Here is a 27032-nt window from a genome sequence, read left to right on the forward strand (position 1 = left end):
ATAATCGACCTCTGTTGGAGCAGCGTTCAGATAGCTGCTCTGCTCTGTGTTGGTACAGGGCATTGGAGATGATAACAGTGGGTGGATTATATTCTTAAACTTAGTTACAGCACTTTCAGAAAGACATCTACTGTCATCTTTTCCTAAATGTCTTTACAGGGAAAAGACTTAAAGTTCATGAAACTACAGTTAGAAAAAGACTAAACATGTAAGGCTTGTTTGGAGGAAACGCAGGAGAAAGGGTCTTCCGTCTAACATGCAAACCTGGGTTTGGAAAGCGTTTTGGAACAAACCTCGTCCATAGTCTAAGGAGCTGGGACTGGACCCGTTTGTCCTTAATGCACAGCAGGGTTCGAACCCCTCACACGAGCCATCAGCACGGTGGATGATGATCCGAGAGCAGTGTGAACTCCTCTGCCCACCAAAGCATTCTACATTCGGAGGCTGTCTGTCCCACAGCTGACGCTTGGACCAAACCGGGTCATCAACAGGACGATGACCCAAAAGAAAAGAACAGAGCTGCTGCTACGGTCCAGTCAGAGCTCAGAGAGCCGTGCATGAATGAACGCTGCAAACCTCGATGAGACGAAGCTGAGTGAACCACAGCAAACCATTAATGCTGATGATAATGGAGCTTCTACAAGCTGCTGAGTCACAGTTTGGTCCTCACAGAGCTGCACAGTCCAAATTTCCATATAATTGTAAATAAAAACCAGTTTCATCTGCATATAAATGGACTTTTTGTTTGAATTGTTGGGGAGCACAGAGGATGGAAGCAGAGGCCCTGCTGCACAGAGACAAATGTGAATTCTTCAAACTGTTTATTAAACTCAGAATTTGCTTTAAACTGTCAGCAGAAACAAAAAAAACATCAACAATTTGAAAAAAAAGGCAGGAGAAGAAACCGGAGTTGGCCCGCCCTCCTCCACCGTATGCCCCACCCTCCACCGCTATCGGCCACCCCCCTACACAACTGACAGTCCCCTCCTCCTCCGATGTCGGTCATTCTCGCGGTCACGATGGTTTGGCTCTCTTGGCTGCTGGAGTTTCACCTGTTCGGGTAGAAACACACCTGGTCAGTTACCTGTTTATCTTCAGCACTGATGACACAGCTTACAATCAGTACTCCGAAGCCCACTCGGTGGTACACAGGACCCCACTCTGGGTTCCGTTTATGTTGCTACACGCTGGAACATTCAAAAGTTGCCATCCAGAGAACACATCCTGGACATGTCCTCCTTTCTGACCAAAATGTCTGTTTCCAAGAGCGACCATCTCAGGGCCGGGGTCATTTCCTCTGATGCTGTTATTGAGGTTGTGCAGACGTGGCCATTGATCACATGACGTTCGGCCGTCCGTCAGTGTTGGACTGAAGCTTCAGTCACACGGGCTTAGAGACGACCGTCTGTGAGGGAAATGAGTATTCCTGACCGTGAGTCCCGCTGCAGCCGGCTCAGGTCACTTCTTCAGGAAGAAATGTTTCAATAAACCCGAACATCCAGGTGACATTCAGGACGGACGTCCAGCACATGGACGTGTCTGATATCAGCCAGTTTCAAGAGGTGTGTTTGACTCGCTCATCATCACTTTATTCCACCGCAGCTCAATCGCCACAGAGCACAAACATCTGTAACATCTGTAAAGATAACCGGACTTAAACCTACCGTCTACTGAGCCCTGTGGCACCTCCTGCTGGCTCCTCGTGGTGTAGATGATTCCGCTGGCTGTCCTCCTGGTTTCTGACCACAAACAAACAAAGTGTTTCGTGAGAGGGTTCGTGCTCGCTCACAGGTGCAGGTGCAGCACCGGGTGCTCACCTGCATGCAGCAGAGCGGCTCTGCAGGTGGACGAGACGGCTTCTTTGGCGTCTCCGTCTGACAAACCGAACAGCAGAGCTCTGAGGAGGAGCATCAGGACCACAACACCACACGCAGTAACACACGCAGTAGTACTGCAGTAACACGCGCAGTAACACACGCAGTAACACACGCAGTAGTACTGCAGTAACACGCGCAGTAACACACGCAGTAACACACGCAGTAACACTGCAGTAACACACGCAGTAGTACTGCAGTAACACACGCAGTAGTACTGCAGTAACACACGCAGTAGTACTGCAGTAACACACGCAGTAACACGCGCTGTAACACGCGCAGTAGTACTGCAGTAACACGCGCAGTAGTACTGCAGTAACACACACGCAGTAGTACTGCAGTAACACACGCAGTAGTACTGCAGTAACACACGCAGTAGTACTGCAGTAACACACGCAGTAACACACGCAGTAACACACGCAGTAGTACTGATGAAGGATACAGGTTGGTGACATCATACGGTCCTCTGAGCTCGAGAGCCTGCAAACAAAAATAAGCGTACTGAGCATGGCCACCAATCAATCAGCGATCAATACAGTCACCGATCACAGACCTTCTGAGCTGCACTGGACAGAATCACACTCTGAGAAAAAACACAAACACAATTTAGTCACGTGAAAGGAAGTCGAGTCGTTGGTACAGGAAGCATTGGAGAAACAGCGCCACCTTTCCTTTGCAGCTCTCCATCAGACTGACGGCGTTGGCGATGGTGTAGCGCCTCATGGTGGAGTCTCTGATGGCTGCAGAGTACGACACCTCGAACACCACACCTCTGTCTATGGCCTACACACACACACACACACAAACACACACCTTAATAAACAGTCACGTGACGGTCGCAGTAATAATCTGGGTCACGATGCTCGGTCACCCCGTTGATCGGCGCTCTCTTGAAGAAGAAAGGAAGTTTCTCCGTCATCGGCACACAGATGATGTCGATGTCATAAACCATGCAGGCTGCCTGCACACACACGCACACGCGCACACACGCACACACACACACACACACAATATACACACATCAGCACCATGATTGGATGCTCAGTTCCAAAACCTCTCATATGCATGTAATGTAACCCTGTGTGTGTGTGTGTGTGTGTGTGTGTGTGTGTGTGTGTGTGTGTGTGTGTGTGTGTGTGTGTGTGTGTTACCACACAGCAGTGTTATTTTTACGCAGTGTTCAGGTGCAGCACAAAAAGCCAGATTTATTTTAAAAGTGTGCAAATAAAGCTGATGAAGCAGAAAGTCCTGCAGTCAGTGAACACAGCACAGTGTTTGCGTGTCAGTGAAGCTCACGTGGAAAAGTTTCTCTGAGGTTGGCTGGACAGCGAGCAGGTCGAAGCGACGGTACTCCGGAGCGTTCGGCCTCTGAAAACACACACACACCAAACCATGAATCAGGTTGTCACCCTTCAGATTATCATCCTGTAACCATGGACACGGCTGATGTAATCTGGAATCTCTTTAATTCAACTTTAGCAGAAACCACGGTTGCCTCTAACCACTCGAGTAATCCTGTAATCCAGATATTTAAAATGTACTTTACAGCTGACACAGGCCCCGCCCCCTCAGCACCCTGCCTTACAGATTGATTATGAAGACGTGATCGATGAGTTTACAGGTTTATGAAACGTCGGAGTTTACAGAACTCACAAAGTGACTCGCGTCTGACATCACCACCGTCAGCCTGTTCAGCACTCTGATTGGACGAGATCGACCCTGCACCACGGGCAGCTGATCGATCAGTTCGTTGATCGGAGTCGGGGTGGGGATCTCCTGCAGGAAGGAAGTGACACAAAATAAACATCTGAAGCTACGGATGCTTTTTGTTAAAAACTAGCCACAGATGTTTTATTTATTGATTGCTAATCAGACAGGTTCAACCTGAATATTAATTCCACGGTTTCTGTGCTGTTCCTGAACGCAGCGCAGCAGGTGCACTCACCTGTTTCTTCTTGGCTGTGGGCTCAAATACGTAGTTGAGGGCGATGGTGGAGAACCCGACTGCAGGAGGACAGAAACACATGTGTGAGGGCTGGAAGGTTTTCACCGTGCGATGCAACGCATCTGAGCAGGAGGCGGCTGATAATCACTGACAACTGCATAAATGTCACGGACACACTCACAGCAAGAGGAACCTCTAAAACGGCCCGTTTTTTGAATGGAGTCTGGTGTAAACGCTGCTCACAGATTACATCTGCACCTTGGCTTACTTGATGCTGAGTCAGATTTCTGCGTTAAATCTTTTTCATTTTGTTTCAACTAAACTCGTAAAACCGTTAAAAATTGCAGATTTTTGAATGGAGTCTGGTTTGGCTGTTGTTTGTTGTTTTGGGTGTAAAGCTGATCATTGAAACTTGACTGACAGGACGTTTCACTAATAATAAAGTGACCGTGAGAGGCTGAAGACATCAAACCCTCCTCAGTGACAGGTGGAGGGCATCAGAGAGGAGGTGAGACTGGTTCAGGTGTTACTGAGAGATGAGATCAGTGAGGATGATGACATTTACAGGAGGAAGCAGGAGTGGAAACTCCAGCAGAACAGCATGAGAGAGCAGAGGAGGGTGAGGGCAGAGGTAAGGAGTGAATGTGTTGTTCACCAGATTTACACTGCAGGTAAAACTCCTCCCCCTACAGCCTTACCTGTAGTCAGCCTGCAGTCCACAGCCACACCCCTTCCCCACCTGTCACTTTCACTCACAACCAGGTTCAGACACAAACGAGAAGACTCCACTCAGCCAGGTCTGCTGGACCAGCCGGCGAGCACCATCAGGCCGACCCTCCTGGGTGATCAGCTAACAGTGATGCAGGTGGATTCGCTGGTGTCCTGGATTGTTGTTACCTGTTGTTACAGGAAGACCACAATATGTGCGTCTTCCACAGTGTGTGTCTGACAAGGTGATCGGCACCACAGGGGACCGTTCTCTCCCCTCCACACCACAGACTTCAGCCACTGCACACAGACCTCCATCATCAGTAGGGTTTCTGATGACTCTGCGGTGGTTGGATGCATCGGTGAGGGTGATGAGTCAGAGTACCGGGCTGTGGTCGACTCCTTTGTGACGTCACACAGAATCATCTGCAGCTCAACGTGGCAAAGACCAAAGAACCGATTGTGGACTTTAGGAGGACCAGGAAACCTGTGACCCCTGTTTCAATCCAGCGTGAGGACGTTGTGGAGGACTAGAAATACCTCAGAGTGCACATAGATAATAAACTGGACTGGGTTAAAAACAGCAATGCCCTCTACAGGCAGGGCCAGAGTCGTCTCTGAGGTCCTTCAACATCTGCCAGACAACGCTCAGGATTTTCTACGAGTCTGTTGTGGTCAGTGCATCCTCTGTGCTGTTGCACACTGGGCCAGCAGGTTGAGGGTTGCAGAAGCCGACAGACTCAATAAACTGATCACAAGGCCAGTAATGTTGTGGGGAGGGTACTGGTCTCCCTCAGGGTGGTGTCTGAGAGGTGGATGTTGTACAAAATAAAGACAATACTGGACAATACCTCCCACCCACTCCATGACATGCTGGCCAATCACAGGAGCACGCTCAGTGAGAGACAGATTATCCATAACGCACCTGCATCTAACACACTGTGATAGTTACAGCCTCACTATCAGAGGAACGAAGTCCGCAGGACAAGAGTTGCTCGATGTTAACACTTATACATTTACTGTGTGTAACTGATTATGGAGCCGTTTGTTCTAAGCTGTATTATGTTACTTAGTTCAGTGTGTTACGGCTCTGACTCGGAACAACTGCGACCACATAATTAAAATCATCAGTCTCTCGGGAATAGAGGGTACAGACTTTAGTTTACATTTCTGCAAACCGCGGAGAAACCTTAAAATGACTGTTTTTGAATGGAGTCTGATGGAAAACTTCTTGCCTGCCCTTTTCCACCAGACTCCATTCAAAAAACAGTCATTTTTAAAAGCCGCTGGTCCCGGAGACAGGAGCGTTACGTTCCCGCGGCTGAGCAGCGGCAGGCCGGCGAACAGAGCGTTGTCTGCGGCCGCGGACACTCACGGTGAGCCGCCGTCTCCACGACGCTGCGCAGGTCGCTCCTGTCCGGGAGAAACGACACGTTCAGGTCCATAAACACAGCCATGATGCCTCCGTCCGCCGTTCCACCACGTGTGCGCAGCCGCAAAGACTGCTGGGAACAGCAGTCCTCACGTCACAGCCGGAAGTAGCATTAAAGTCTTTTTTTTTTTTAATTAAACTTTATTTATAAACAACAGTATAACATACAAGGCACCATCATTAATCCGATTATGTTACATCCTCGGTTGAGCATTATAGCAAAACAAACAAACAAACAAAACGAACAAAAAAACCCCCCAAAACAACAACAATAAGCACAAAGTTAAAAGAGTTAGCACAAAAAGAAAGAACAGTCATTGAAGGATTCGAACCAAAGGCAAAAACTAACGTGCAAAAAAAGGGCAGTCGAGATTATAAAATAGGGAGTTTTTTTTTTTTTTAACATAGGTTAAACTCTTTAAATAAAACAAGTTTATGGGCTTTCTTGTTATTCACAAGTTTCAGCGATTTAGCCCAGAGTCTAAAGTCATTCAGCCATCTGTTTATACATGGTTTAGCTTTAAAGTATCTGCATTTGTGAATAAAAAATTTTCCCATTAACAAAATCGTCCTAATCAACAGGTCAAAATCTGCATTCTCAGCAAGTATTCCAAATTTTATTACTGTCACCGTCAAATGTGGTAACTGAATTCTCCTGGACTGTAGCCAGCTCCACATGTCAGTCCAGAAGGAGTGCACTGATTCACAGTTGAAAAACAAGTGATCCAGACTTTCAATATCATTTTCACAAAATGTGCAGGCGTTCACATCTAAATTAAATTTCCGTCTTAAGAATTCATTGGTTGGATAAACCTCATTAATGATTTTAAAGTGAACCTCTTTTGCTTTAGGGGAAAGAGGAAGTGAAATATATTTTTTTCTTATCGCCTTAACCTCCACGGTCTCAAATTCTTTAAGGATATAATTTCTTTTAACCGGATTAGGGCAAATTTCATTTATCAAAATATTCCTGATCACTTTGTTTGTAAACCTGCTGTCACCAAATTCAACTCCAGCTATGCAGAGCTGCCTCAGTCCAGGAGAAATTTTAGAGTGCACAATATCTTCTTTTATCATTGATCTCAAAGGGACTGGAATGGCTTTCACTAGGGATTTATATCTCTTAACAGTACATCTTACATCAAATTTCTCACAAAACGTCTCATGTTTTAATAAGATCCCATTATCATCCATAAAATGAGCTACAGCCCAAATCCCTTTAGATCTCCATTCATCCACGTACACAGATTTCCTACACAAACGGATATACCTGTTGTTCCATATAGGGGTATTGTGAGGAGTAAAGTTATGTTTGTAGATTAATTTCCAGTAGAGAAGGACCTGCTGATGGAAAGCTGAGAGTTTAACAGGTAACGAACTGCAATCAAAGTCACAACGTAACAAAAAGTCTATTCCACCCATTTTGCCAAAAATCACACTGGGAATAATGTTCCAAAAGGAATTTTTGTTCCTAATGAAAGATCTTAACCATTTCAATTTTAAGTAGCATTAAAGTAGTTTTTACCGCACTGATAGTGATGGGAATTCAAGATCTTTTTAGAGAACTGGGTCTTTCGGCTCCCAATGGGCTCTTTGGGTTGTTTTGTTGCTTTAATTAATTTATTATCATCAACAATATAAAAATATGCACAAAAGGAATTACTAATGTTAAAAAAACGTGGTTTTATTTATTTATGTTTATATATAAATATATAGGGTGGCCCCTGGAGACAAAGCAGAGGGAGAAAGAGAGCCAAGGACAACAACAAGAGACAACATCGTCACATTAGAAAGGTATAGTAATCATCCACAATTATTTTCAGTTGCAGATGATAAAGGATTCAGAAAGTTTATTCATGCAGTGAATAAAGGACTGAATAAATAAAAGTATATTTACGGTGGCCCCTAGAGACAAAGCACGTACAAGCTCCAAAACACATTTCTAGCGTTAACTGAACTTCCGAAACAGAGCTACCTAGATCACTTAAATTACACAATTGAAAGCATATGTGTATTGTTTGGGTATGTAATAATAATTAAAAATAATAATAATAATAATTTTTAAAAAAATGTTCATTTACCTGTTACTTCACACCAAATCCGGTCATTGGTACTTGCTGGCTTGTGTAGCCAGTAGGTAACAAAAGCTCAACACTGCCCCCTAGCATCCTGGAGCACGTCTGTTGTGATTTTACATGTTTTGGAGTTTGTACGTGTTTTGTCTGTAGGGGCCACCGTAAATATACTTTCATTTATTCACTCCACATAAAATGTAATAAATAAATCATATAATACAAAAACCAACTATTCACATTTCAACTTTTAACTATTTAAATTTTCAGCTTTTTCCTTTTAAACAAATTTAAAGTGAAACAACACAAAACACTGCAAACCACAACACGATTAAATATAAATTAAAATAAGAAAACAAAAAGAAGATGCACATTCTCTGTCATACAGGCCTGGGATTATTTTTTGGGAGAGTGTTTTCCTGCTTGGAATTGCATACATAGGATTCACTGCATGGATAAACTTTCTGAATCCTTTATCATCTCCAACTGAAAATAGTTGTGGATGATTACTATACCTTTCTAATGTGACCTTGTTGTCCCTGGCTCTCTCTCTCTCTCTCTCCCGCTCTGTTCCTGTGCTACTGCGAGTGTAACTACCGCCCCTCCCCCCTCTGCTCAGCGCAAAGCACAAGGCTCGCGTGCAGAGTGAAGCGGAAAAAAGTGAGAGAGAGAGAGAGAGGGGGTGAGAGAAAGAAAAAAAAACCCACGGCTCGCGATAAGGAGCCAGTCGCGTCGGTCACTTCAAAGAGTCGGCTCTAAGAGCCGTTTCGCTCGCGACCGACACATCACTATTGTCTGAAGTGAAAATTGAATATGAAACCTTTATTTATTCAAACTGTGAAACACTGGAAATAAAGTTTAAACAGACAGTTACTGATGGATGTTCAGCCCTGTCAGAGCCACGCTTGTCCACAGTAACCACACTGGCCCCAGTACAATAATAACATTCAAATAATGACGCAGCAAACAGTGACATCATATCCCAATTATGTTCATTATATCACATTAATGTTTTCTATCGTCTAATTAATATAATATTATACTTTACACACAGTTTTATTTTTAAATACATTTACATTTTAGTTATATCATAACTGATCATAAGCGATGAATTACATGCATGAATCATAATATAATTATAATTCCTGTAAGTGCGGTGTTGTTCCTGCAGGGGGCGGTAGTTTGCTTGCTGTTATTGTCGTCAGCAACATGAAAATATGAGCAGAAGAAGAAGCTGTAGCGTCAGCAGCTCCACGGGAAAGAAAGAGACTCACACCAGACTCCGTTCAAAAAGTGGCCGATTTAAGGTCAGAGCTGCAGCTTTAATACAAGAACTGTGTGTGTAACTGCAGACGGTTACTGCAGGTTTCAAGGTGGAGGCTCCCACTGCTGTGGGTGGAGTTAAAGGGCAGATCACGTGGTGATTGGCTCCAGCAGAGTCCAGGCCGTGATCAGCAGCTTTTACAGCAGCTGGTTGGTTATTGGGTGAGTGGGTCTAACCTTTGATCTTGTTATTCTGAATAACACAGTACATTTGTTTCCAAGGCAACTGACATTAAAACAAAATGCTCCTCTCCTTCCTGCACTGCATGCTGGGAGTGTGAGTGAGTTTGTTTGGGCTGTATTTCAGAAGTTTACACCCTGTGGTTGTTCATTGGTTAAAGGTAAGATAAGTTTATTTCACTGGGTTGTGTAGAATGAGGAGTTTGAGTTAACAGTTCACTGTTGAGCTGGACACAGACCAGAACATGGCAGAGAACGAATTAACCCAGGAATTAAAATATACTCATGAGTCAAAGTGACGAGTGTCACTGTAACAGCAGTGATAAGGTCAGCAACATCACCTGTGGGCTTCATCATCGGACCATCGTGCAGCAGTAGCACCGCAGCGGTGCTCGCATTAACAGTTCAGTGTTCATGATGAGATTCTGTTAAGCTTTTAGTCTTTTTTGGAGCCAGTGGGTGTCGAGGAAAATCCCTTGAAGTCGTTAACTCAGTGGGAAATCAGGAAAACTTGAATGAGAATCTTTTGTCTCTATATCAGCTACAGGAGGGAACAGTGGACTCTGGGAAATTTGTTTTTCCAGGAAACTGTTTTTCCTGCTCCTCCACCACTGCAACAAAGCTTCGTTACTCGGTCCTCTGCAGTCCAAGTGGTGCGGTGCTTTTAGCAGCAGGTTCTCCGAGAGGCAGCTGGAGGTTCGTGTGCAAGCCTCCGCTGCAGAAACGTAGTGGCTCTGCAGTGGGGGGTGGTCCATGGGTCCACCCTGCTACATTAGTGGGGTGGATGTCCCAGCTACATCACTCCAGCAGCGGCGCTGAGAGTGCTCATATTCCCCTCCCAAATACAGCAGCACAGCAGCCTTTCCAGCTTTCTCATTGGTCAGGCAAAGATGGGATTCATGCTAACTAGGAGAAAGAAAACGAGGTCCACAGATGTTGACCTCCAGGGTCTGACTGCTTATGAAACGGCGGCACATCCACATGTTTCTGTGAAGACTGAACTCTGATGCTGTGCGTCTGTGAACACGTGCAGTAATATTTTCCCCTCTTTCTTTGTGTAACTGTTGACAAAGAGTTGTTTCAAAAGTCAAAGGTCAGAGGTCAAAGGTCTCCTCCTCTCTGAGGTCGTCAGTCACAGGTCCACACTGTCGGACTCTCTGGTGTCAGACCACAGACGCCGTACCTGAGCGTTTGTCCTTCAGAGAATCAGGTGTGGAGGTCATCTGCTGTCACCTGTCTGCAGGTAGGAGACCCCGCCCACATCAGAGCCATGCTGAGACCTCTGAGGCTCCTCCTCTCAGGCCTGAAAACGCAGCCGAGCCGCTGCTGCTCCAGCTTCGTGTCCAGGATGAGGTAACTCGTTATTTTGCTCGATTACTGATCGATCAGTCGGTCGATCGATGGGCTGATCAGCTGATCTGTCCTTTCAGGTATGTGAACAGGCTTAAGGAGGACGACGAGGCGTGCGCGGCGGCGCTGAAGGATGGCTCCATCTTCCTCTTCCACCGCTTGTCTCCTCTGCTGCGACGCCCCGACGCCAGAACCTTCAGCCCAGCAGCTTTCACCTGCTCAGGTACAGAACCGAGACCGAGCGAGCAGCGCTGAGGACCTGACAGTCCGGTGACATTCCTGCTGAGACGCTTTTTCGTGTTCCAGATGTGCAGTTGGTCCTACAGAGGCTCGGTTCAGACGGGTCGCAGCTGAAGGAGGCAGTTCTGATTGGCTGTTCTGAGCAGAACCAGGCTCAGTTCTGTCTGGATGTCGGTGAGAACGATTGAAATCCAGATCCCTGCATTTTGAGCTCGCCAGCGCCATGTTCCTGACTCTGGAGGTTCTGGTCTCTGTTCAGGAGAACTGGACCAGGCGGCGGTGGAGGAAGCCTCTCAGGGGACCTTCATCGATCTGAGGAAGGCCTTCTTTCTGCTGCCCGCAGCTGAGGCGCCTCTAGTGTCCAAGGTGAGTGACTGCAGCTGACCTCTGATACCCACCTGTTCAGTTCTGGTACCAAATCAGGAACGTTTCAGCACCGTCCCACCAAACCGATACTGATACCGCCCCAGTAGAAGAGTCACACAGTAGTCTGTGTGTCCTGACCCTGCAGGGTCAGGCGCTGCTGCGTTGGCATCAGACCAGCAGGTTCTGCGGCGCTTCGGGCCAGCCGACTCAACGAAACCGAGCAGGCAGCCAGAGGTTCTGCAGCAGCAGCTCCACCGTCTACTACCCGAAGGTAACGTCCTCGGTGCAGAACTGAACCAGAACCGAGCCGGGTCTGACTGTTTGTGTCTACAGATGTCTGCGGTGGCGGTCGCTCTGGTGTCTGATGGGAGTCGGTGTCTGCTGGGCCGCCAGCCATCCTTCCCACGTGGACTCTACAGCGCTCTGGCCGGCTTCTGTGACATGGGTCAGACTCACCCGTGTGTGTGTGTTTGTGTGTGTAGAACTCACCCGTCTGTGTGTGTTTGTGTGTGTGTAGAACTCATCTGTGTGTGTGCGTGTGTGTGTGTGTGTGTGTGTGTGTGTGTGTGCGCGTGTGTGTGGTCCCAGGTGAGACTCTGGAGGAGGCGCTCTGCAGGGAGGTGGCGGAGGAGGTGGGTCTGGAGATCCAGAGCATCTCCTACAGCTCCTCGCAGCACTGGCCGTTCCCGCACAGCTCCTTCATGCTGGGCTGCCACGCCTTGGTTAGCCCCACCCACACTCAGGTGAGCTCACAGGTGATTATTGAGGTTGTGTAATCAGGACGAGGAGAAGCGAGCTCGGAGCTCCTCGTACTCAATGATGTAGTGTCATGTGACCTGCTCTCGTTTCATGTGCAGCTGAGCGTGGACAACTCAGAGCTGGAAGATGCTCGCTGGTTCACCATGGACGAAATCACCCGCGCCCTCCAGGTGAAAGCTCCGCCCAGGAGAGGCGACCCCCCCATCATCTGGCTTCCTCCGAAACACGCCCTCGCCAACCGCCTCATCAGGGAGTGGGTGGAGCAGCAGCGGCAGAGTGAGGGCGGAGAGTGATGGAGGCGGAGTTCCAGTCGGAGTCATCAGATCACACCTGAAACACGGATGTTTCACCTCCGCTCCTGAGATCTCACAGTTCAGAAGTCCATTCAGATTCTCTGATTTTAGCCTCCTTCACAGATCTAACCTGTGATCTTATTGAAAGAAACTTTTAATGTGAAAAACATTCAGTCAGTCACGACAGGAAGCAGCTCGTGGTCTCTGACCTGCTGATGTTTCCTCCAAACTGGTTTTAATTTTCAATAAAAATCCCAGAATGGAAAAAAGCTAGTGCTCGGTTTCTTTTGTCTGAGAAAGAATCAGCAAACACCAGCGTTCACTCATCAAACGTCCGATTTAACAAACGAGCTGGCCGAGGGGCATTCGAGGCCGCGGTGGCTCACCTGTCCAGGTTTACCTGAGGGCTCGCAGGACAGACATGAACTCGGGTGGAAGAGAAACATTTTCACTGCCCTGCTTCTGCTCAGCTTTTATTTTGGTATTTCCTGTGAAACACTGGAGGGGCGTGATTGATCACTCTTCTTCTGTGGTATCTGTCCTCCGGGCTCACTCAGGATAAAGCAGTTTGTGATGACAGGTTTGCTCTGCTCGTCCTCAGAGTGTGAGGAAGCTCCCAGGATAAATGAGTCAGTCTGGTTTGTGAGATTCGTATCAGGACGATAAATAAATGAGACCGACCGCCCTGCGTGCAGCTTTGACCCAGAGTGGCAGCACTGCTGAGAGCTAAACATGGTCTTCTCTGTACACCAAAGATTTCTGTTTATCCATCATGTTTCTGATTGGATGGCTGTAAATGGAAATAGAGCAAAACGTTTTTTATTGAAAGTGTTTATTTGTTTGATTTTTAGATGAAAAAATAAATATTTAGCTACTCGTTGGAGGCACAAACCGTAACGTGTAACCTGATCCAGCCCAGAAACAGGCGGAACGACAGTCAGACATCCGTGAGCGCTGTCCGGATCACAGTTAGAAACGGAAGCTGCTTCCTGTTTGAACCGGAAGCCAGAGCAGCTCTTGGTGCAACCCCCCGTGTAGTTCGGGTCTGTGGGTCGGATCAGACTGGACTCTCGGTTCTTTCCTCCGGGCCCTCTGTCCTCTGAGTAACCGCTGAGAGCGGCCCGAGGTCCCGCTGATGGTCGGCAGGGCTCCGCGGCCTGTCAGCCCGCAGGATGAGCTTCTCCGCCGGCCTCCACACACAGCTGGCCGCCGTCATGGAGTCCCTCGTCCACGCTGCAGTGGCGGAGCTGAAGAAGCTGGTGGAGGCCGGAGAGGAGCCTACTGTGCTGGCCAGAGAGAGGACGGAGAGCCGCGAGAGGATGGTGAGGAGCGAGGACTGCCTGGTCGTTTGTTTTAATCAATTTTAAATCCTGCTTTTTATTTGTTCTTGTTTCTAATGTCTCTGTAAAGCACTTTGAATCACCTTGTTGTTGAATTGTGCTATACAAATAAACTTGCCTTGGTGTGGCGGTGTAACTGGTTGCCCAGTGTAGCTGGTGGTGGTTGTATAGTTTTGACCGTTGTCATGGTGACGGGGTGTGACCTCTGACCTCAGGTGCTGTTCGCCTCCATCATGGAGACTCTGGGGAACGAGGCTCTGGGGAAGATCCTCAACCTGCTGGATGAAGTCGGGCTGACGGCGGAGCCACCATCGGGCCGCGGCGCCCGGCGACTGCAGACGAGCGTACTCAACGTGCTCAGCAACGCCCATATAGGTAAGTATTGGCCCCGCCCAAAGACTCCACCCCCGAGCCTCAGTGACATCACCCTCACTGTGTTATGTTTGTGGCAGAGCTCGAGCACTCGTATGGACTCCGGCAGCAGGGCGGTGACTCAGCCACGCCCCCTAAGGTAAGCCTGCTGCTCTGGCTCACCTGTGCTGCGTTCACTGACCGTGACTGAGTGTATGTATATGTGTCCCTGCAGACCAGTTCGAAGGAGGAGGAGCAGGAGACGCCGCTGGTGCTGGCGGTCACCATTAAGGACGAGCACGGGAACATCAACCTGGGCGCAATCGCAGAGAGTGAGTGCTCGACCGCGGCAGGAAGTATGCCCGCATGTGTGATGGTCTGATCAGCTGTGCTTATTCTCTCAGGAGCCGAGGTGGAGGCGGCCCCACCGGACGAGTCGGAGCGGCTGTTGTCCCCATCGACGGTGACGAGCCCGGCGGGCTTCGTGCTGGAGAGCGTCACCTGGAAGTACTTCACATGCACGGCGTGCGGGAAGTCCTTCTCATCTCAGAGCAACCTCAATACGCACCTGCGCGTGCACACGGGAGAAAAGCCATTTTTGTGCAGCGTGTGCGGCCGCGCCTTCCGCCAGCGGCAGGGCATGCAGAGCCACATGCGCACGCACACGGGCGAGCGGCCCTTCGAGTGCCCCCAGTGCGGCAAACGCTTCTCCAAGCAGGGCCAACTGAAAGCGCACGCCGTCGTGCACACGGGCGAGAAGCCGCACGCCTGCGACCAGTGCGGCCGCCGCTTCAATCTGCCGCAGAACCTGCAGCGCCACAAGCGGACGCACGCAGGCGCCAAGATCTTCGTGTGCAAGGCATGCGGGAAGGGATTCACGCGCGCCGTCACGCTGCGCACGCACCAGCTGATCCATAGCGGCCAGAAGCCGTTCAGGTGTGAGCAGTGCCACAAAGCTTTCCGGCACGCCGTCAACCTCAGGAACCACCAGCGCACACACAGCGGCGCCCGCCCCTTCGCCTGCGACCTCTGCGGGAAAAGCTTCCGGCAGGCGGTGAACCTCAAGATCCACCGCCGCACGCACACGGGCGAGCGGCCCTTCTGCTGCCGCCAGTGCGGGAAGACGTTCAGCCAGCAGAGCAGCCTGATCTCGCACGGGCGCACGCACTCCGGCGAGAAGCCGTTTGCGTGCGGTGCCTGCGACAAGAAGTTCAACAACAGCAACAGCCTGAAGCTGCACACACGCGTGCACACGGGCGAGAAGCCGTATGCCTGCGACGTCTGCGGCAAGAGCTTCAGCCAGGGCAGCCACCTGCGCACGCACAAGCGCCATCTGCACGCCGGTGGGAAGCAGTACATCTGCGACCGCTGCGGCAAACGCTACGCCGACCAGCGCAACCTGAAGCTGCACAAGTGCGGCTACGCCTGAAGGGCCCGGAGGGCTTGAGTGTGCAGGGGGCGGGGCCTCTGATTTGGCAAACAGACTCTGTCCACCTGCTGCCTTAATGGGACGGAGCGCCGCTTCGGCTTACGCATGACGTCATCACTGAGGTCACTGTGAACACTGATAATACTCAGATGTGAACTTTAATTTGAAAAGGTTTTGATGACATGAAGTGACCTTTCAAAATAAAAGAAAACGTTTATTTTTGTTCTGAAATGTTTGTTTATCATTTTTATAAAGTGACGTAAGAAGACAAACATCCTGCAGGACGGATCCATGAATAATAATAATAATAATCAAAAAGTGTTGGTGATCAATCTGAGGAGCACGAGGTGAGCGACTGCAGCTTCCTGTTTCATCAGCAGGTGCAGCACACCTGTCAGCACATTTCTGAGGCCCATCCAGAATAAAGTATAAAAAGTTAATGAGAAAAATAAATGGTAATACTTTAAAAGGTGGGGGTATGGTCACAGAAGGTGGTTTGGGTGTGATGTCAGCGAGCGCCGCACAGAACGCCGCCGTCCTGTGAATCGCAGGTGATCAGGCTGGTCCCTCACACCAGCACGCCTTCAAACACTCAAACTTTATTAGCACAGCAGCTGTTTCACACATCCACAGCTCCCTGATCCACCAAGTGTGTGTCTGATGTCAGGTTAGCCCTCCTTTATAAAGTCAGCTGTTGGTACAATAATCAATGTGACTGGTCAGCTGTTGGTGGCCCCGCCCCTTTATGTGATGGCCAGCTGAGCGCCACGTGAACCCGGGGACAGAGAAACTGCACCCAGGTCAGTTTCACGCCCACAGCAGGAGTCTGATCTTTGATCCGTTTCTGGTCATTCACAAAGTGTATTTTAGTAAACTTCAGGTGTCAGCCTGCGGAGCAGGTGAAGGGTCATCCTCCAGCTGTTTGTTTTTTTTAACTTTATTTAACAAACAATGAGTATACAACATACGAACAGATGAAGTATACAAAACAACAAAATGAACACAAAGCCAGGGGTAAATAGAAAAAAGTAACAATTATAAGAATACACGCAAAAATTCACATACATGTATTGTTTTGAGCGTTTTTGTTGGTGGAGTCTGATATTGATTGTATGTATATTTCCACATCCTTAAAATAATGACAGAAATATGGTGTTTTGTTAGTAAACTTACATTTATGGATAAGAAATTTAGCTAAAAGTATTTATCATAAAAAAACATTTATCATTCTTCTTGGGGAACTTAAAGAAACAAAACATTTTCCCATCGTAAAGAAAACTCCCTTAAAATATGGACAATGACAAAACCCTCCAGCTGTTAGTCTACTGAATGCGCAGTCATCACGTGTTCCGTGTCACATGAACTACTCCACCTCAGGTCCTCAAGAACGTTTCAAGGTCCTGAAAGGTGCATAGAGAACACGTCCAGGAAGCATGGCAGGACCTCAGGGAGTCTGAATCCGAGGGAAAATAATCAGATTACACACACACACTTTTTCTCTTGAGTCTGTTTGAAGCAACATCGGTAAATCTCCCCGTGGAGGCCTCGCGGAGAGCCGTAGGCGTGTGAGGCGCGCTCCAGTCCAGCAGAAAAAAACTGGTCCTGTCCTCCGGCCGCGGGGGGGCGCTGTCCTCTCGTCACAGAAGGGCGGTTACTTTTCTGTTTCCGGGTTTTTCGAGAGCAACGTGTGGAGGTAACCCGCATCTCGGCACCAAAACACTCCGACACTCCGAACCAAAGTGACCGAGCGGGAACGACTGTAGTCCGGCTTGACACATCGGAGACACCGGAACGTCCTGCAGCCATGGGCCCGGTGAGTGAGAGGCTTAAATCCGCCGTTTAATGAACGGAGTCTGGTCTGAGAGAACAAACATGCTCAAAGCGTCTGTGTCCTCACAGCCCGAGTCCACAGAAAACCCACGATTTTAGAGTCAGACTCATTTTAAAACAGCTCCCGGGTGTTCAGAGGGATACCAGAGCCCCAAAATAACGGCGCATTGAACGGAGTGTGGTCCGAGCACACACGGTGATGGCGCCTCCATCAGAGCCCGCTGCTGCTTTACGCCTGACAACATCACAAACGGTCACGTGGAAGGACTCAGTGTCTGATGGTCTGCCCCGAGTCAGCCACTCTGTGTCCCACTCAGGAAAGAAACACACCTCATCATCCACCCAGCTACGTAGCACATGTAGTGTCCTGTAGTACCAGGCAGTATGAGGTAGTACTGTGTAGTATTTATTTATTTTATTTAGGACAGTGCATGTTAATGAACATAAATGTAAAAAAAAAATTACATGAATGTAAACATGCCAGATTATAGCCAAAGGCTAACTTCCATCTGTTGTCCTTAAGCATAAAAAAATAGACATAATAATTCATAAAAATTCATCATTCATTCATAATAAAAACTCCATCACCAAACTTACACATACACACCATTCTGTTCCCAAATAAAACATTAAAACTATACAACTCATACATGATCACACACTTGATTTGTCCATAACCAGTTTTTAACCTTTGCCTTAAACAAATTGAATGTCGAGCATTCTCTAATGGGTCGAGGAAGACTGTTCCACAGATGGCCTCCTGGACAGAGAGGACGTTCTGCCCAAATGCTGTCCGTCTGTGGGGTATAAACACGTCTCCTCAGATTAAAGCTCGAGTGGTCCTGTCTGAGCTTTCTTTATGCCTAATGAACTGCTTTAGTGGTGGTGGAGCAAGGGAGTGTAAGACTTTATATATTAAACTCACTCTTTTAAGTTTCACTAAGTTATTGAAGTTCAGTAATTTATGTTTTTTAACACATGACAGTGGTGGGAGGTCGGTTTTTTGTCAAGTAGTTTTAAACGTCTTTTATAAATGTTTTCAATAGTTTTAAGTGTTGTTGGACAAGCAAGTGACCAGGACGTCAAACAGTAGTCCATATGAGAGATGATCATTGAGTAAAAATAAGTTTTTGCAACATTCATATTTAAATTATTACGTATATGATTAAAATTTTGATTATTAAATTTAAGTACCTGGGACTGAGGTAGTACTGTGTAGTGCGAGGTAGGGCTGCCACAAACGATTATTTTGATAGTCGACTAGTCACTGATTATTTTTGCGATTAGTCGACTAATCAGATCATCATCCATTGGACGTAAAACTACAGCTTATTGCACCAGCAGCATCTGCTCTTATATAACTATCATTAGCTTACAGCTTTAAGTGTTTCAGGTCTGTGCTAACTAAAAATAAAGACAAGATGATAGTTTATTAAAAATTTTAATGAAATTTGCAGATTGTTTCGGTGAAGTTTAATAAACTCCTTGCTATCTAAAATATAACAGGACACCGGAGTAAATTCTGGAGCATCTCACACTTCTGATAATCAGCTGTCTGCTTGACGTTTATTCAGCTGTGTAAAAACTATAACTTTAATCTCAGACAAACTGATTTACTCAGGAACAAATAAAATACTGAAAAAAGCCAAACAATAACATTTTAAGTTATCTAAGTGACTCATATATCATGTTTAACCTGAGTAGTGAAAGACGGCGGTGGGTTTGAAAACGATTTGCTGGGAGTCCGGTGTTCTCACGGCTCTAGTGACCTTGCCCCCGGCTAGCTATCGAGCTAGTGGGTAACAGACGTCTCCGAAAACGTCGGAGCGCTTTTGAAAATTTGTGTCTTGATAAACTGAGCAGATATTTGAGGTTTACACAGCTACATTCTCGCCTGAAAATATGTTAAAAGTTTATTTTGTGACCCAGAAAGAATAATAAGAGTAATATTAAAACTAACTAGCTGCCGCCATTGTTGGAAACTGAGCTGGGCCGCACGGTTCCTGAATTTGGACACAGCTACCATACCGGACACAGCTTCTTCTTCTTCGGGGTTTAACGGCAGCTGGCATCCTTGTACATGCAGTGCTGCCATCTCCTGTTTCAGTCCGTTATTACACTCTTAAATCCTACTACTTATGCCTGCGTCTTTTGGGATCTTACAAAGCTTCAAACGACGCGTCGACTATTAAATCAGTCGTGACTAGTCGACTAATCGTGGCAGCCCTAGTGCGAGGTAGTACTGTGTAGTGTGAGGTAGTATTGTGTAGTGTGAGGTAGTACTGTGTAGTGTGAGGTAGTACTGTGTAGTGCGAGGTAGTATTGTGTAGTGGGAGGTAGTACTGTGTAGTGCGAGGTAGTACTGTGTAGTGCGAGGTAGTATTGTGTAGTGGGAGGTAGTACTGTGTAGTGCGAGGTAGTACTGTGTAGTGTGAGGTAGTACTGTGTAGTGTGAGGTAGTACTGTGTAGTGCGAGGTAGTACTGTGTAGTGGGAGGTAGTACTGTGTAGTGCGAGGTAGTATTGTGTAGTGCGAGGTAGTATTGTGTAGTGCGAGGTAGTATTGTGTAGTGCGAGGTAGTACTGTGTAGTGGGAGGTAGTACTGTGTAGTGCGAGGTAGTATTGTGTAGTGGGAGGTAGTACTGTGTAGTGGGAGGTAGTACTGTGTAGTGCGAGGTAGTATTGTGTAGTGGGAGGTAGTATTGTGTAGTGCGAGGTAGTACTGTGTAGTGCGAGGTAGTACTGTGTAGTGCGAGGTAGTATTGTGTAGTGGGAGGTAGTACTGTGTAGTGCGAGGTAGTACTGTGTAGTGCGAGGTAGTACTGTGTAGTGGGAGGTAGTATTGTGTAGTGGGAGGTAGTACTGTGTAGTGCGAGGTAGTACTGTGTAGTGCGAGGTAGTACTGTGTAGTGGGAGGTAGTATTGTGTAGTGGGAGGTAGTACTGTGTAGTGGGAGGTAGTACTGTGTAGTGTTAGGTAGTATTGTGTAGTGGGAGGTAGTACTGTGTAGTGCGAGGTAGTATTGTGTAGTGGGAGGTAGTATTGTGTAGTGGGAGGTAGTACTGTGTAGTGCGAGGTAGTACTGTGTAGTGTGAGGTAGTACTGTGTAGTGGGAGGTAGTATTGTGTAGTGGGAGGTAGTACTGTGTAGTGGGAGGTAGTACTGTGTAGTGTTAGGTAGTATTGTGTAGTGGGAGGTAGTACTGTGTAGTGCGAGGTAGTATTGTGTAGTGGGAGGTAGAATTGTGTAGTGTGAGGTAGTACTGTGTAGTGCGAGGTAGTACTGTGTAGTGGGAGGTAGTATTGTGTAGTGCGAGGTAGTACTGTGTAGTGGGAGGTAGTACTGTGTAGTGTGAGGTAGTACTGTGTAGTGCGAGGTAGTACTGTGTAGTGGGAGGTAGTACTGTGTAGTGCGAGGTAGTATTGTGTAGTGGGAGGTAGTACTGTGTAGTGGGAGGTAGTACTGTGTAGTGCGAGGTAGTATTGTGTAGTGCGAGGTAGTACTGTGTAGTGCGAGGTAGTATTGTGTAGTGTTAGGTAGTATTGTGTAGTGGGAGGTAGTACTGTGTAGTGCGAGGTAGTGCTGTGTAGTGCGAGGTAGTATTGTGTAGTGCGAGGTAGTATTGTGTAGTGTTAGGTAGTATTGTGTAGTGGGAGGTAGTACTGTGTAGTGGGAGGTAGTACTGTGTAGTGCGAGGTAGTGCTGTGTAGTGCGAGGTAGTATTGAGGCGGCAGAGCGTCTGAGCGCCACGCCCACAGTGAGTCCAGTAAATCAGCAGCTCGACGCTGAGTTTGTCTCTGATTGGTCGGTTTAGAGTCGGTCACACAGCGTCAGGTGTTCACAGGATCCAAGCCAGAGCCTCCATGGACCGTGACATCATTGCTGAACACCTCTCCTTCTTTCCTCTGACGCTCCGCAGCCTCGCTCGAAGAAGCGGCGGCCGACGTTTCGCCGCCTGCTGAAGACGAGTGGCGTGAAGCTGGAGAACAAGCTGAAGAACCGCCAGCTGAAGCAGCAGAACGTCGCCAAGAAGCAGCGCAAGGAGCAGAAAAGGCTGAGGCAGGCGGTGAAGGGCGCCGTCGGCGAAACGCCCCGCCCCCTGGAGTCGTACAGGAAGAGACCAGGTGAGCGGCAAACGATCACGTGATTACTAACGTCTGCTGTAAACCAATCAGAGACCAGAACTGTCTGACCCTGCTCCTGCTCGTACAGAGGAGGAGGAGGAGGAGGAGTTTCTGGAGAGCCTACCCACAGACATGATGGAGCAGGAAGACCTGCAGCAGATGACCGCCATGGCTCGCCAGGCGTCCTTCATCACCAGGGACCTGTCGTCATGGTAACTCCAACACACACACACAAACCATATTTAGATACAGAAGCAGGTGTGATGCACAGTGACTGAGGTGCGTTTGTGTGGTGCGGCGGGGCGTCCCAGCGGGCCGGTGCATGGCGGGAAGAAGCGGAAATCGGACGTAGCTCGCAGCTACGAGAAGGTTCCCAGGAAGATGGCGAGGACGGAGGAAAAGGAAGTGATCCACCTGCTGCCGATCAAAGACAAGACGGGCGTGATCCCACAGAGCGTCGAGAGGGGTACGGCGTGCTGCGTTGATCCCTGATCAATCTGATTGGTTCTGTGCGGCTGTGTCGAAACGTCTCCCTCTGTTCTTTCAGTGGTGGAGAAGCAGCCGGAGGAGGAGGAGCAGGGGGAGGAGGAGCAGGAGGAGGAGCCTGATGACGTCGACACAGGTATGAAAAGCGATCAGAACTTTTGGAATAAGAATTAAACTCCGCAGGCACGGCGGGGTAAACGCCTCCGTGACGAGGCTGAGGCGTCCTCTCATCTGTCACGTGTCCTCCTTGCAGAGGCGGAGCCACCGAGCTGCCAGGAGATGACGCCGGCGCAGAGAGAGCGGCTCAGGAATCAGAAGCTTAACGAGAGGAAGCTGACCATCGCCGGCCTGGCGTCGGCCATCGTGTCGGACCCCATCGGCAGCGTAAGGCCGGGCGCCGCTCTGGGATCAGGCTCGTGGCGTGTATGTGTGTGTTTAACGTGACGTCGTGTGTGACAGATAAAGCGCGTGAAGGAGCTGCGGGGGATGCTGATGGAGGCCGACCCCAGCGTGGCGGTGACGGTCAGAAAGCTGGTGATGGTTTCTTTGATGGAGGTCTTCAAAGACATCGCCCCCACCTACAGGATCCGACCTCTGACCTCGGCGGAGAAGACCGCTAAGGTGCGTTTGTGAGTTTGTTTGTAGAGGAAGCGCCTGGCGGCAGGTCGCCACAGTCGCCACGTTTTAACCTGCTGCTTCTGCCGCTCGCCGTCTTCCAGGTGAAGAAGGAGACGCAGGTGCTCCGAGAGTTCGAGGAGGGTTTGGTGAGTCAGTACAAGTTCTACCTGGAGGACCTGGAGCAGACTGTCAAAGGTACGCCTCCGTCACCATAGCAACAGCCACACACTGACACCCGCACACCTCACGGCGCCCTGACCGCTCATCTCCGCCCACAGACTGGAAGCAGAAGAAGAAGAAGCGCAGTCAGGCGGTGGCGCTGCAGGCGTACGGCGGGCTGGCCGAGGTCGCCGTCCGCTGCCTGTGCGAGCTGCTCGTCGCTCTGCCTCACTTCAACTTCCACAACAACATTGTGGTCATCCTGGCGCCGCTGATGAACGACTCCACCAAGAAGGTGAGTCTCATGGGCGCCGCAGCGCAGCCCAGCATTGTGCGACGCCTTCACGTGCTCTTTGTGTTTCAGGTGTCCGGCGTGTGCTGTGACGCATTCAGGAAGCTCTTCCAGCAGGACAGAGCGGGCGGGGCCTCGCTGGCCACGGTGCGAGTTATCTCCGGCCTCGTGAAGAGCCTGAACTACAACGTCCAACCCGAGGTAACGAACGAAACGTATCCAGGCCACGCCCACTCCGAGAAGACTGTTGATAAATTATTAATCAGACGCTGTTAACTCCGCCCCCTCCAGCTGCTGCGGACGCTGCTGAGTCTGAGGATTAAAGAGGTGGAGATGAAGAAGGACATCGAGGCTGCGGCACCAAAGAAGAAGTTCATGACCAACAAGGAGAGGAAGAAGAACCTGTCGAGGATGCAGAGGAAGGTAAACCCTCGCACCGAGTCCTTATTGGTTGTTTCAGCGGTCGGCTCCGCCCCCGACAGCCCCGTTAACGAGGCCTCGTTCATTTTAAGGGCTGGAGCTGCAGCAGCAGACGAACAGTGAGAGAAACTCAGGCTTTAGAAACAGGAACACGTGTTCATTCAAACGTTTGTGCCAGAAACATCAGCACAAAGAGATGATCTGCTCACGATCACAAGGTAAACAAAGGATCCAAATATGGGCGAAACGTGTAAAAGATATTTTTAATTTAAAATAAACTCCAAACATAATAATGTGAGAATAAGAGAATGTGTCAATGAAAAGTTAATGTTACTGGGGCAAAATATAAAAAACAATTCTTACAATAACCTGAGGAAATATTAGCAAAGTAACAAAAACACGAGAAGAACATGTGAGTCAGAATAAAATGTTTCTACATGCTCGTGCGAATTCACTGAAGTCTATGAGCATTAATATAAGAAGCATTAACAACTTCCTCTGTGATGAGCTGATGCTCAGGGATTTCTCAGTCCGTCCAGCAGGGGGCAGTGAGAGACACCAACCTGTGTGTGTGTGTGTGTGTGTGTGTGTGTGTGTGTGTGTGTGTGTGTGTGTGCGTGTGTGTGTAGTGGAAGAAGGCTGAGGAGAAGCTGGAGAAGGAGCTGCTGGAAGCCGAAGCCTCAGAGAGCAAAGACAAGAAGATCAAGCTGGTGAGTTGAAAGGTCACGAGCGTGTACGGTGAGAGGAAGGACACTTCTCCTCCTCCTCCTCCTCCTCACCCCTCTGCTCTTCCTCTCCAGCACACAGAGACGCTGAACATCGTCTTCCTCATTTACTTCAGGATTTTGAAGAAGGCTCAGAAATCAGTTCTTCTCCCTGCAGTTCTGGAGGGGCTCGCCAAGTACGCGCGCACACACACACACACACACACACACACACACACACACACACACACACACACACACACACAATCTTTAGTACTACTATAGTGCTGAATATGATGTCATTTCCTGTCAGTTTTGCTCACCTCATCAACCTGGAGTTCTTTGATGACCTGCTCAACGTGCTGCAGGACCTCATCCATGCAGGAGTGAGTGTTCATATTTGACCCCGCCCCCTGCAGAGTCACCTGCTAGTTTGGTGTCACAAATAGTTCTTTATTTATTTTTGTTTCTTTATTTATACCTGCAGGATTTGTCCAATAAGGAGACGCTGCACTGCATCCAGACCGTCTTCACCATCCTGTCAGGACAAGGTCAGACTCTGTGTGTGTGCTCGTATATCTGACTTGTGAAGACCTTAGTCTGATGAAGACCTTTGAGGCCATTTTAAATATTTTTGTTATATGATCACAAGAAGTCAGGACCTTCTTTGTGTATCAATGTCGAGACATTTGTGGATGTTTATTTAAATAAGCTGCAATAACGAGTTGTTTTAAAGGTTCAGACTTGGATTGTAGTCCTGGGAATATGTAAGGGTCCCCTCCCAGTGACATAGACAAACGTATGTGTTCGTGTTAGGCTCACAGAGGCACATGTGCAGCACTGCTCAGCAATAGCACTGGCTACAGTTTATTCTCACTGAGATAGACCAATAAATTATTTTTAAAAACTCTTTGAAAAGTCAGGTGTGTTTCCTGCACATGATGTCACTTCCTGTTGAGTTTCCTGGATCAATAAAGTTTGTTTGTGTATCAGGTGACGTCCTGAACATCGACCCGCTCAACTTTTACTCCCAGTTATATAAACTGCTGCCCAGGCTCCACGCAGGTCAGTTAGCCTCACTTTGAACCGGCAGTATGACGTCACACGTCACATGATTGTTTTAACAGCCACGCTTTGAATCCCTCAGGGGCGCCCAACGATGACGCCATCATTGTACTGCGGTGTCTGGACGCAATGCTGACCCGCCGCAGGAAGCAGGTGACCCTACAGAGGGCAATGGCGTTTGTCAAAAGGCTGAGCACGATCAGTCTGCACGTAATGCCCAACGCCAGCGTGGGAATTCTTGCCGCCAACCGAGCCACGATGCATGTGAGTCTGAACGTGTGTGTTGACATCCTGTCTTCGTCCCCTCGTCCCCAACCGCCAACCCTCCCTGAGCAGAACTCCTCCCCGCCCGGTCCCACTGTCGGCAGAGTGCTTACTCATCGATCGTGATTTCAGGGGTTTTCTCTGTGTTAGTGGACGCTCCTACACTCTTTACATTACAGCATGAAGCACCTCGACGTGACTGTCGTGATTTGTTGCTATATAAAGTCTGATTCAGTCACTTGAAAAGAGGTGTGGTTACCTAACAGCTGCTCAGTAATTCAAGTAGTTGTACAGGTAGAAGTTTAACGTGTGTGTGTGTGTCTCAGTCCTTCCCAAAGTGTGACTTCCTGCTGGACAACGAGATTCAGGGCAGTGGGTTCTACCTGCCGGAGCTCGACGAACCTGAACACTGCAACGCTCAGAACACAGCACTGTGGGAGCTACACACACTGCAGGTACACACACACTGCAGACACACACACACAGGTATGCAGGTGCACACATGGCCCCACGTGTTTCTGAATGTAGCTGCGCGGTGTTTGTGCTCTTTCAGAGACATTACCACCCGGTCGTGCGGCGGTTTGCAGTCCACCTGAGTCAGGGCGCTCCCTCTGAAGGCTCGGCGGCGCTCAGTGCGGAGCTGAGTCGCAGGTACACACACATCACCTGTGTTTAATCAGAAAGCTCGGCCTGTGTGAGGATCAGTGAAAACGGTGTACTGCTCCTTTAAAAGTTTCGTTTTTCTGAAGTGTGAACGTTGCCCCCTGCAGGTCATCTGTGGAGCTGTTTGACGACTACAGCATCAAAGATATGACCTTTAACCCCCCTGTAGCATCACCAAGCCTCAAGAAGAAGGTTTGAAAGTCAAACTAAAATATTTTAAAGTTTAGTGAGTCATGTGACTGATTGATGACCGACTATCGCTTTGCTTTGTGTCAGGATCATTTTGTGGTCGGAGCGACGCTGCTTGACGCCGAGTTGCAGAGAAGACTCGAGTGCGCCCTGACCGCCGCCGAGGACACACAGCTGGACTTTACTGCAGCGCACACACACAAAACCACCCAGCACTGACACACACACACATAAAATAAAACAACATTTTATGGCCATCAGGAGAGGAAGTACAGCTGCAACCTGATAGGCAGACCTTCAAAATAAAAGCCCAAAGTGTCTTCAGGGTGGAGTTGGACTGTTTTCATCATGTTGATGTGAAGAGTTGTGATGTTGGGCAACCCGGTGAGTCGATGCGGAGTGCCCAGTTTGAGTGCCATGACTGTGCTGTTTAAATGTCAGATATTAAAAATAAAGACCAGAAAAACTCTTCTTTAACATTTAAGCTGCTTTTATTTTTTAGAGGCTGGGGTCTGCCACACCAGGTAAGACCCCAGGTGCAGGCTGTGTAAAGATG

At 48.5% G+C, this 27032-nt stretch overlaps 4 protein-coding genes across 10 annotated transcripts; 3 read left to right on the forward strand and 1 right to left on the reverse strand.

Moving 5' to 3' along the window:
• Window positions 1–832: 832 nt before the first annotated feature.
• On the reverse strand, window positions 833–6062 carry rpp30 (ribonuclease P/MRP 30 subunit). The gene is made up of 11 exons (XM_085417231.1): window positions 5903–6062; window positions 3820–3878; window positions 3528–3650; window positions 3171–3242; window positions 2746–2835; window positions 2541–2657; window positions 2428–2457; window positions 2317–2354; window positions 1818–1897; window positions 1665–1739; window positions 833–1052 (listed from the first exon to the last, which is right to left on the reverse strand). The coding sequence occupies exons 1-11, from the start codon at window positions 5982–5984 to the stop codon at window positions 1015–1017; spliced, it is 804 nt and encodes a 267-aa protein (XP_085273357.1). The 5' UTR covers window positions 5985–6062; the 3' UTR covers window positions 833–1014.
• A 3163-nt stretch (window positions 6063–9225) lies between these two features.
• Window positions 9226–12981, forward strand: nudt13 (nudix (nucleoside diphosphate linked moiety X)-type motif 13). Of its 7 annotated transcripts, none has more exons than XM_085417230.1 (9): window positions 9226–9338; window positions 10778–10887; window positions 10965–11107; window positions 11191–11298; window positions 11384–11490; window positions 11636–11761; window positions 11824–11952; window positions 12079–12233; window positions 12348–12485. In XM_085417230.1, exons 1-9 carry the CDS (start codon window positions 9249–9251, stop codon window positions 12349–12351), a joined length of 972 nt encoding a protein of 323 aa, XP_085273356.1. In that variant the 5' UTR covers window positions 9226–9248; the 3' UTR covers window positions 12352–12485. The 7 variants fall into 7 exon arrangements, with proteins under 7 accessions (XP_085273356.1, XP_085273355.1, XP_085273351.1 ...); XM_085417225.1 differs by having other exon boundaries at window positions 9227–9338; window positions 11387–11490; window positions 11824–11935; window positions 12348–12981; XM_085417224.1 differs by having other exon boundaries at window positions 9228–9338; window positions 11824–11935; window positions 12348–12981.
• Window positions 12982–13545: 564 nt separating this feature from the next.
• LOC146664371 (uncharacterized) lies at window positions 13546–15893 on the forward strand. Its single transcript, XM_085417220.1, has 5 exons — window positions 13546–13864; window positions 14098–14257; window positions 14335–14393; window positions 14469–14565; window positions 14638–15893. The coding sequence occupies exons 1-5, from the start codon at window positions 13715–13717 to the stop codon at window positions 15660–15662; spliced, it is 1491 nt and encodes a 496-aa protein (XP_085273346.1). The 5' UTR covers window positions 13546–13714; the 3' UTR covers window positions 15663–15893.
• A 1440-nt stretch (window positions 15894–17333) lies between these two features.
• Window positions 17334–26953, forward strand: noc3l (NOC3-like DNA replication regulator). Its single transcript, XM_085417218.1, has 21 exons — window positions 17334–17475; window positions 21412–21616; window positions 21705–21828; window positions 21928–22082; window positions 22164–22238; window positions 22356–22486; window positions 22562–22723; window positions 22822–22915; window positions 22999–23174; window positions 23244–23372; window positions 23463–23594; window positions 24221–24301; window positions 24392–24492; window positions 24609–24681; window positions 24783–24846; window positions 25289–25360; window positions 25443–25624; window positions 25951–26079; window positions 26178–26275; window positions 26395–26479; window positions 26564–26953. Exons 1-21 carry the CDS (start codon window positions 17467–17469, stop codon window positions 26693–26695), a joined length of 2409 nt encoding a protein of 802 aa, XP_085273344.1. The 5' UTR covers window positions 17334–17466; the 3' UTR covers window positions 26696–26953.
• Window positions 26954–27032: the final 79 nt, after the last annotated feature.

The sequence above is a fragment of the Rhamphochromis longiceps genome, linkage group LG8, assembly GCF_057381845.1.
Source record: "Rhamphochromis longiceps isolate RC_006_pf linkage group LG8, R_longiceps_female_GT1.1, whole genome shotgun sequence".
Taxonomy (NCBI): domain Eukaryota; kingdom Metazoa; phylum Chordata; class Actinopteri; order Cichliformes; family Cichlidae; genus Rhamphochromis; species Rhamphochromis longiceps.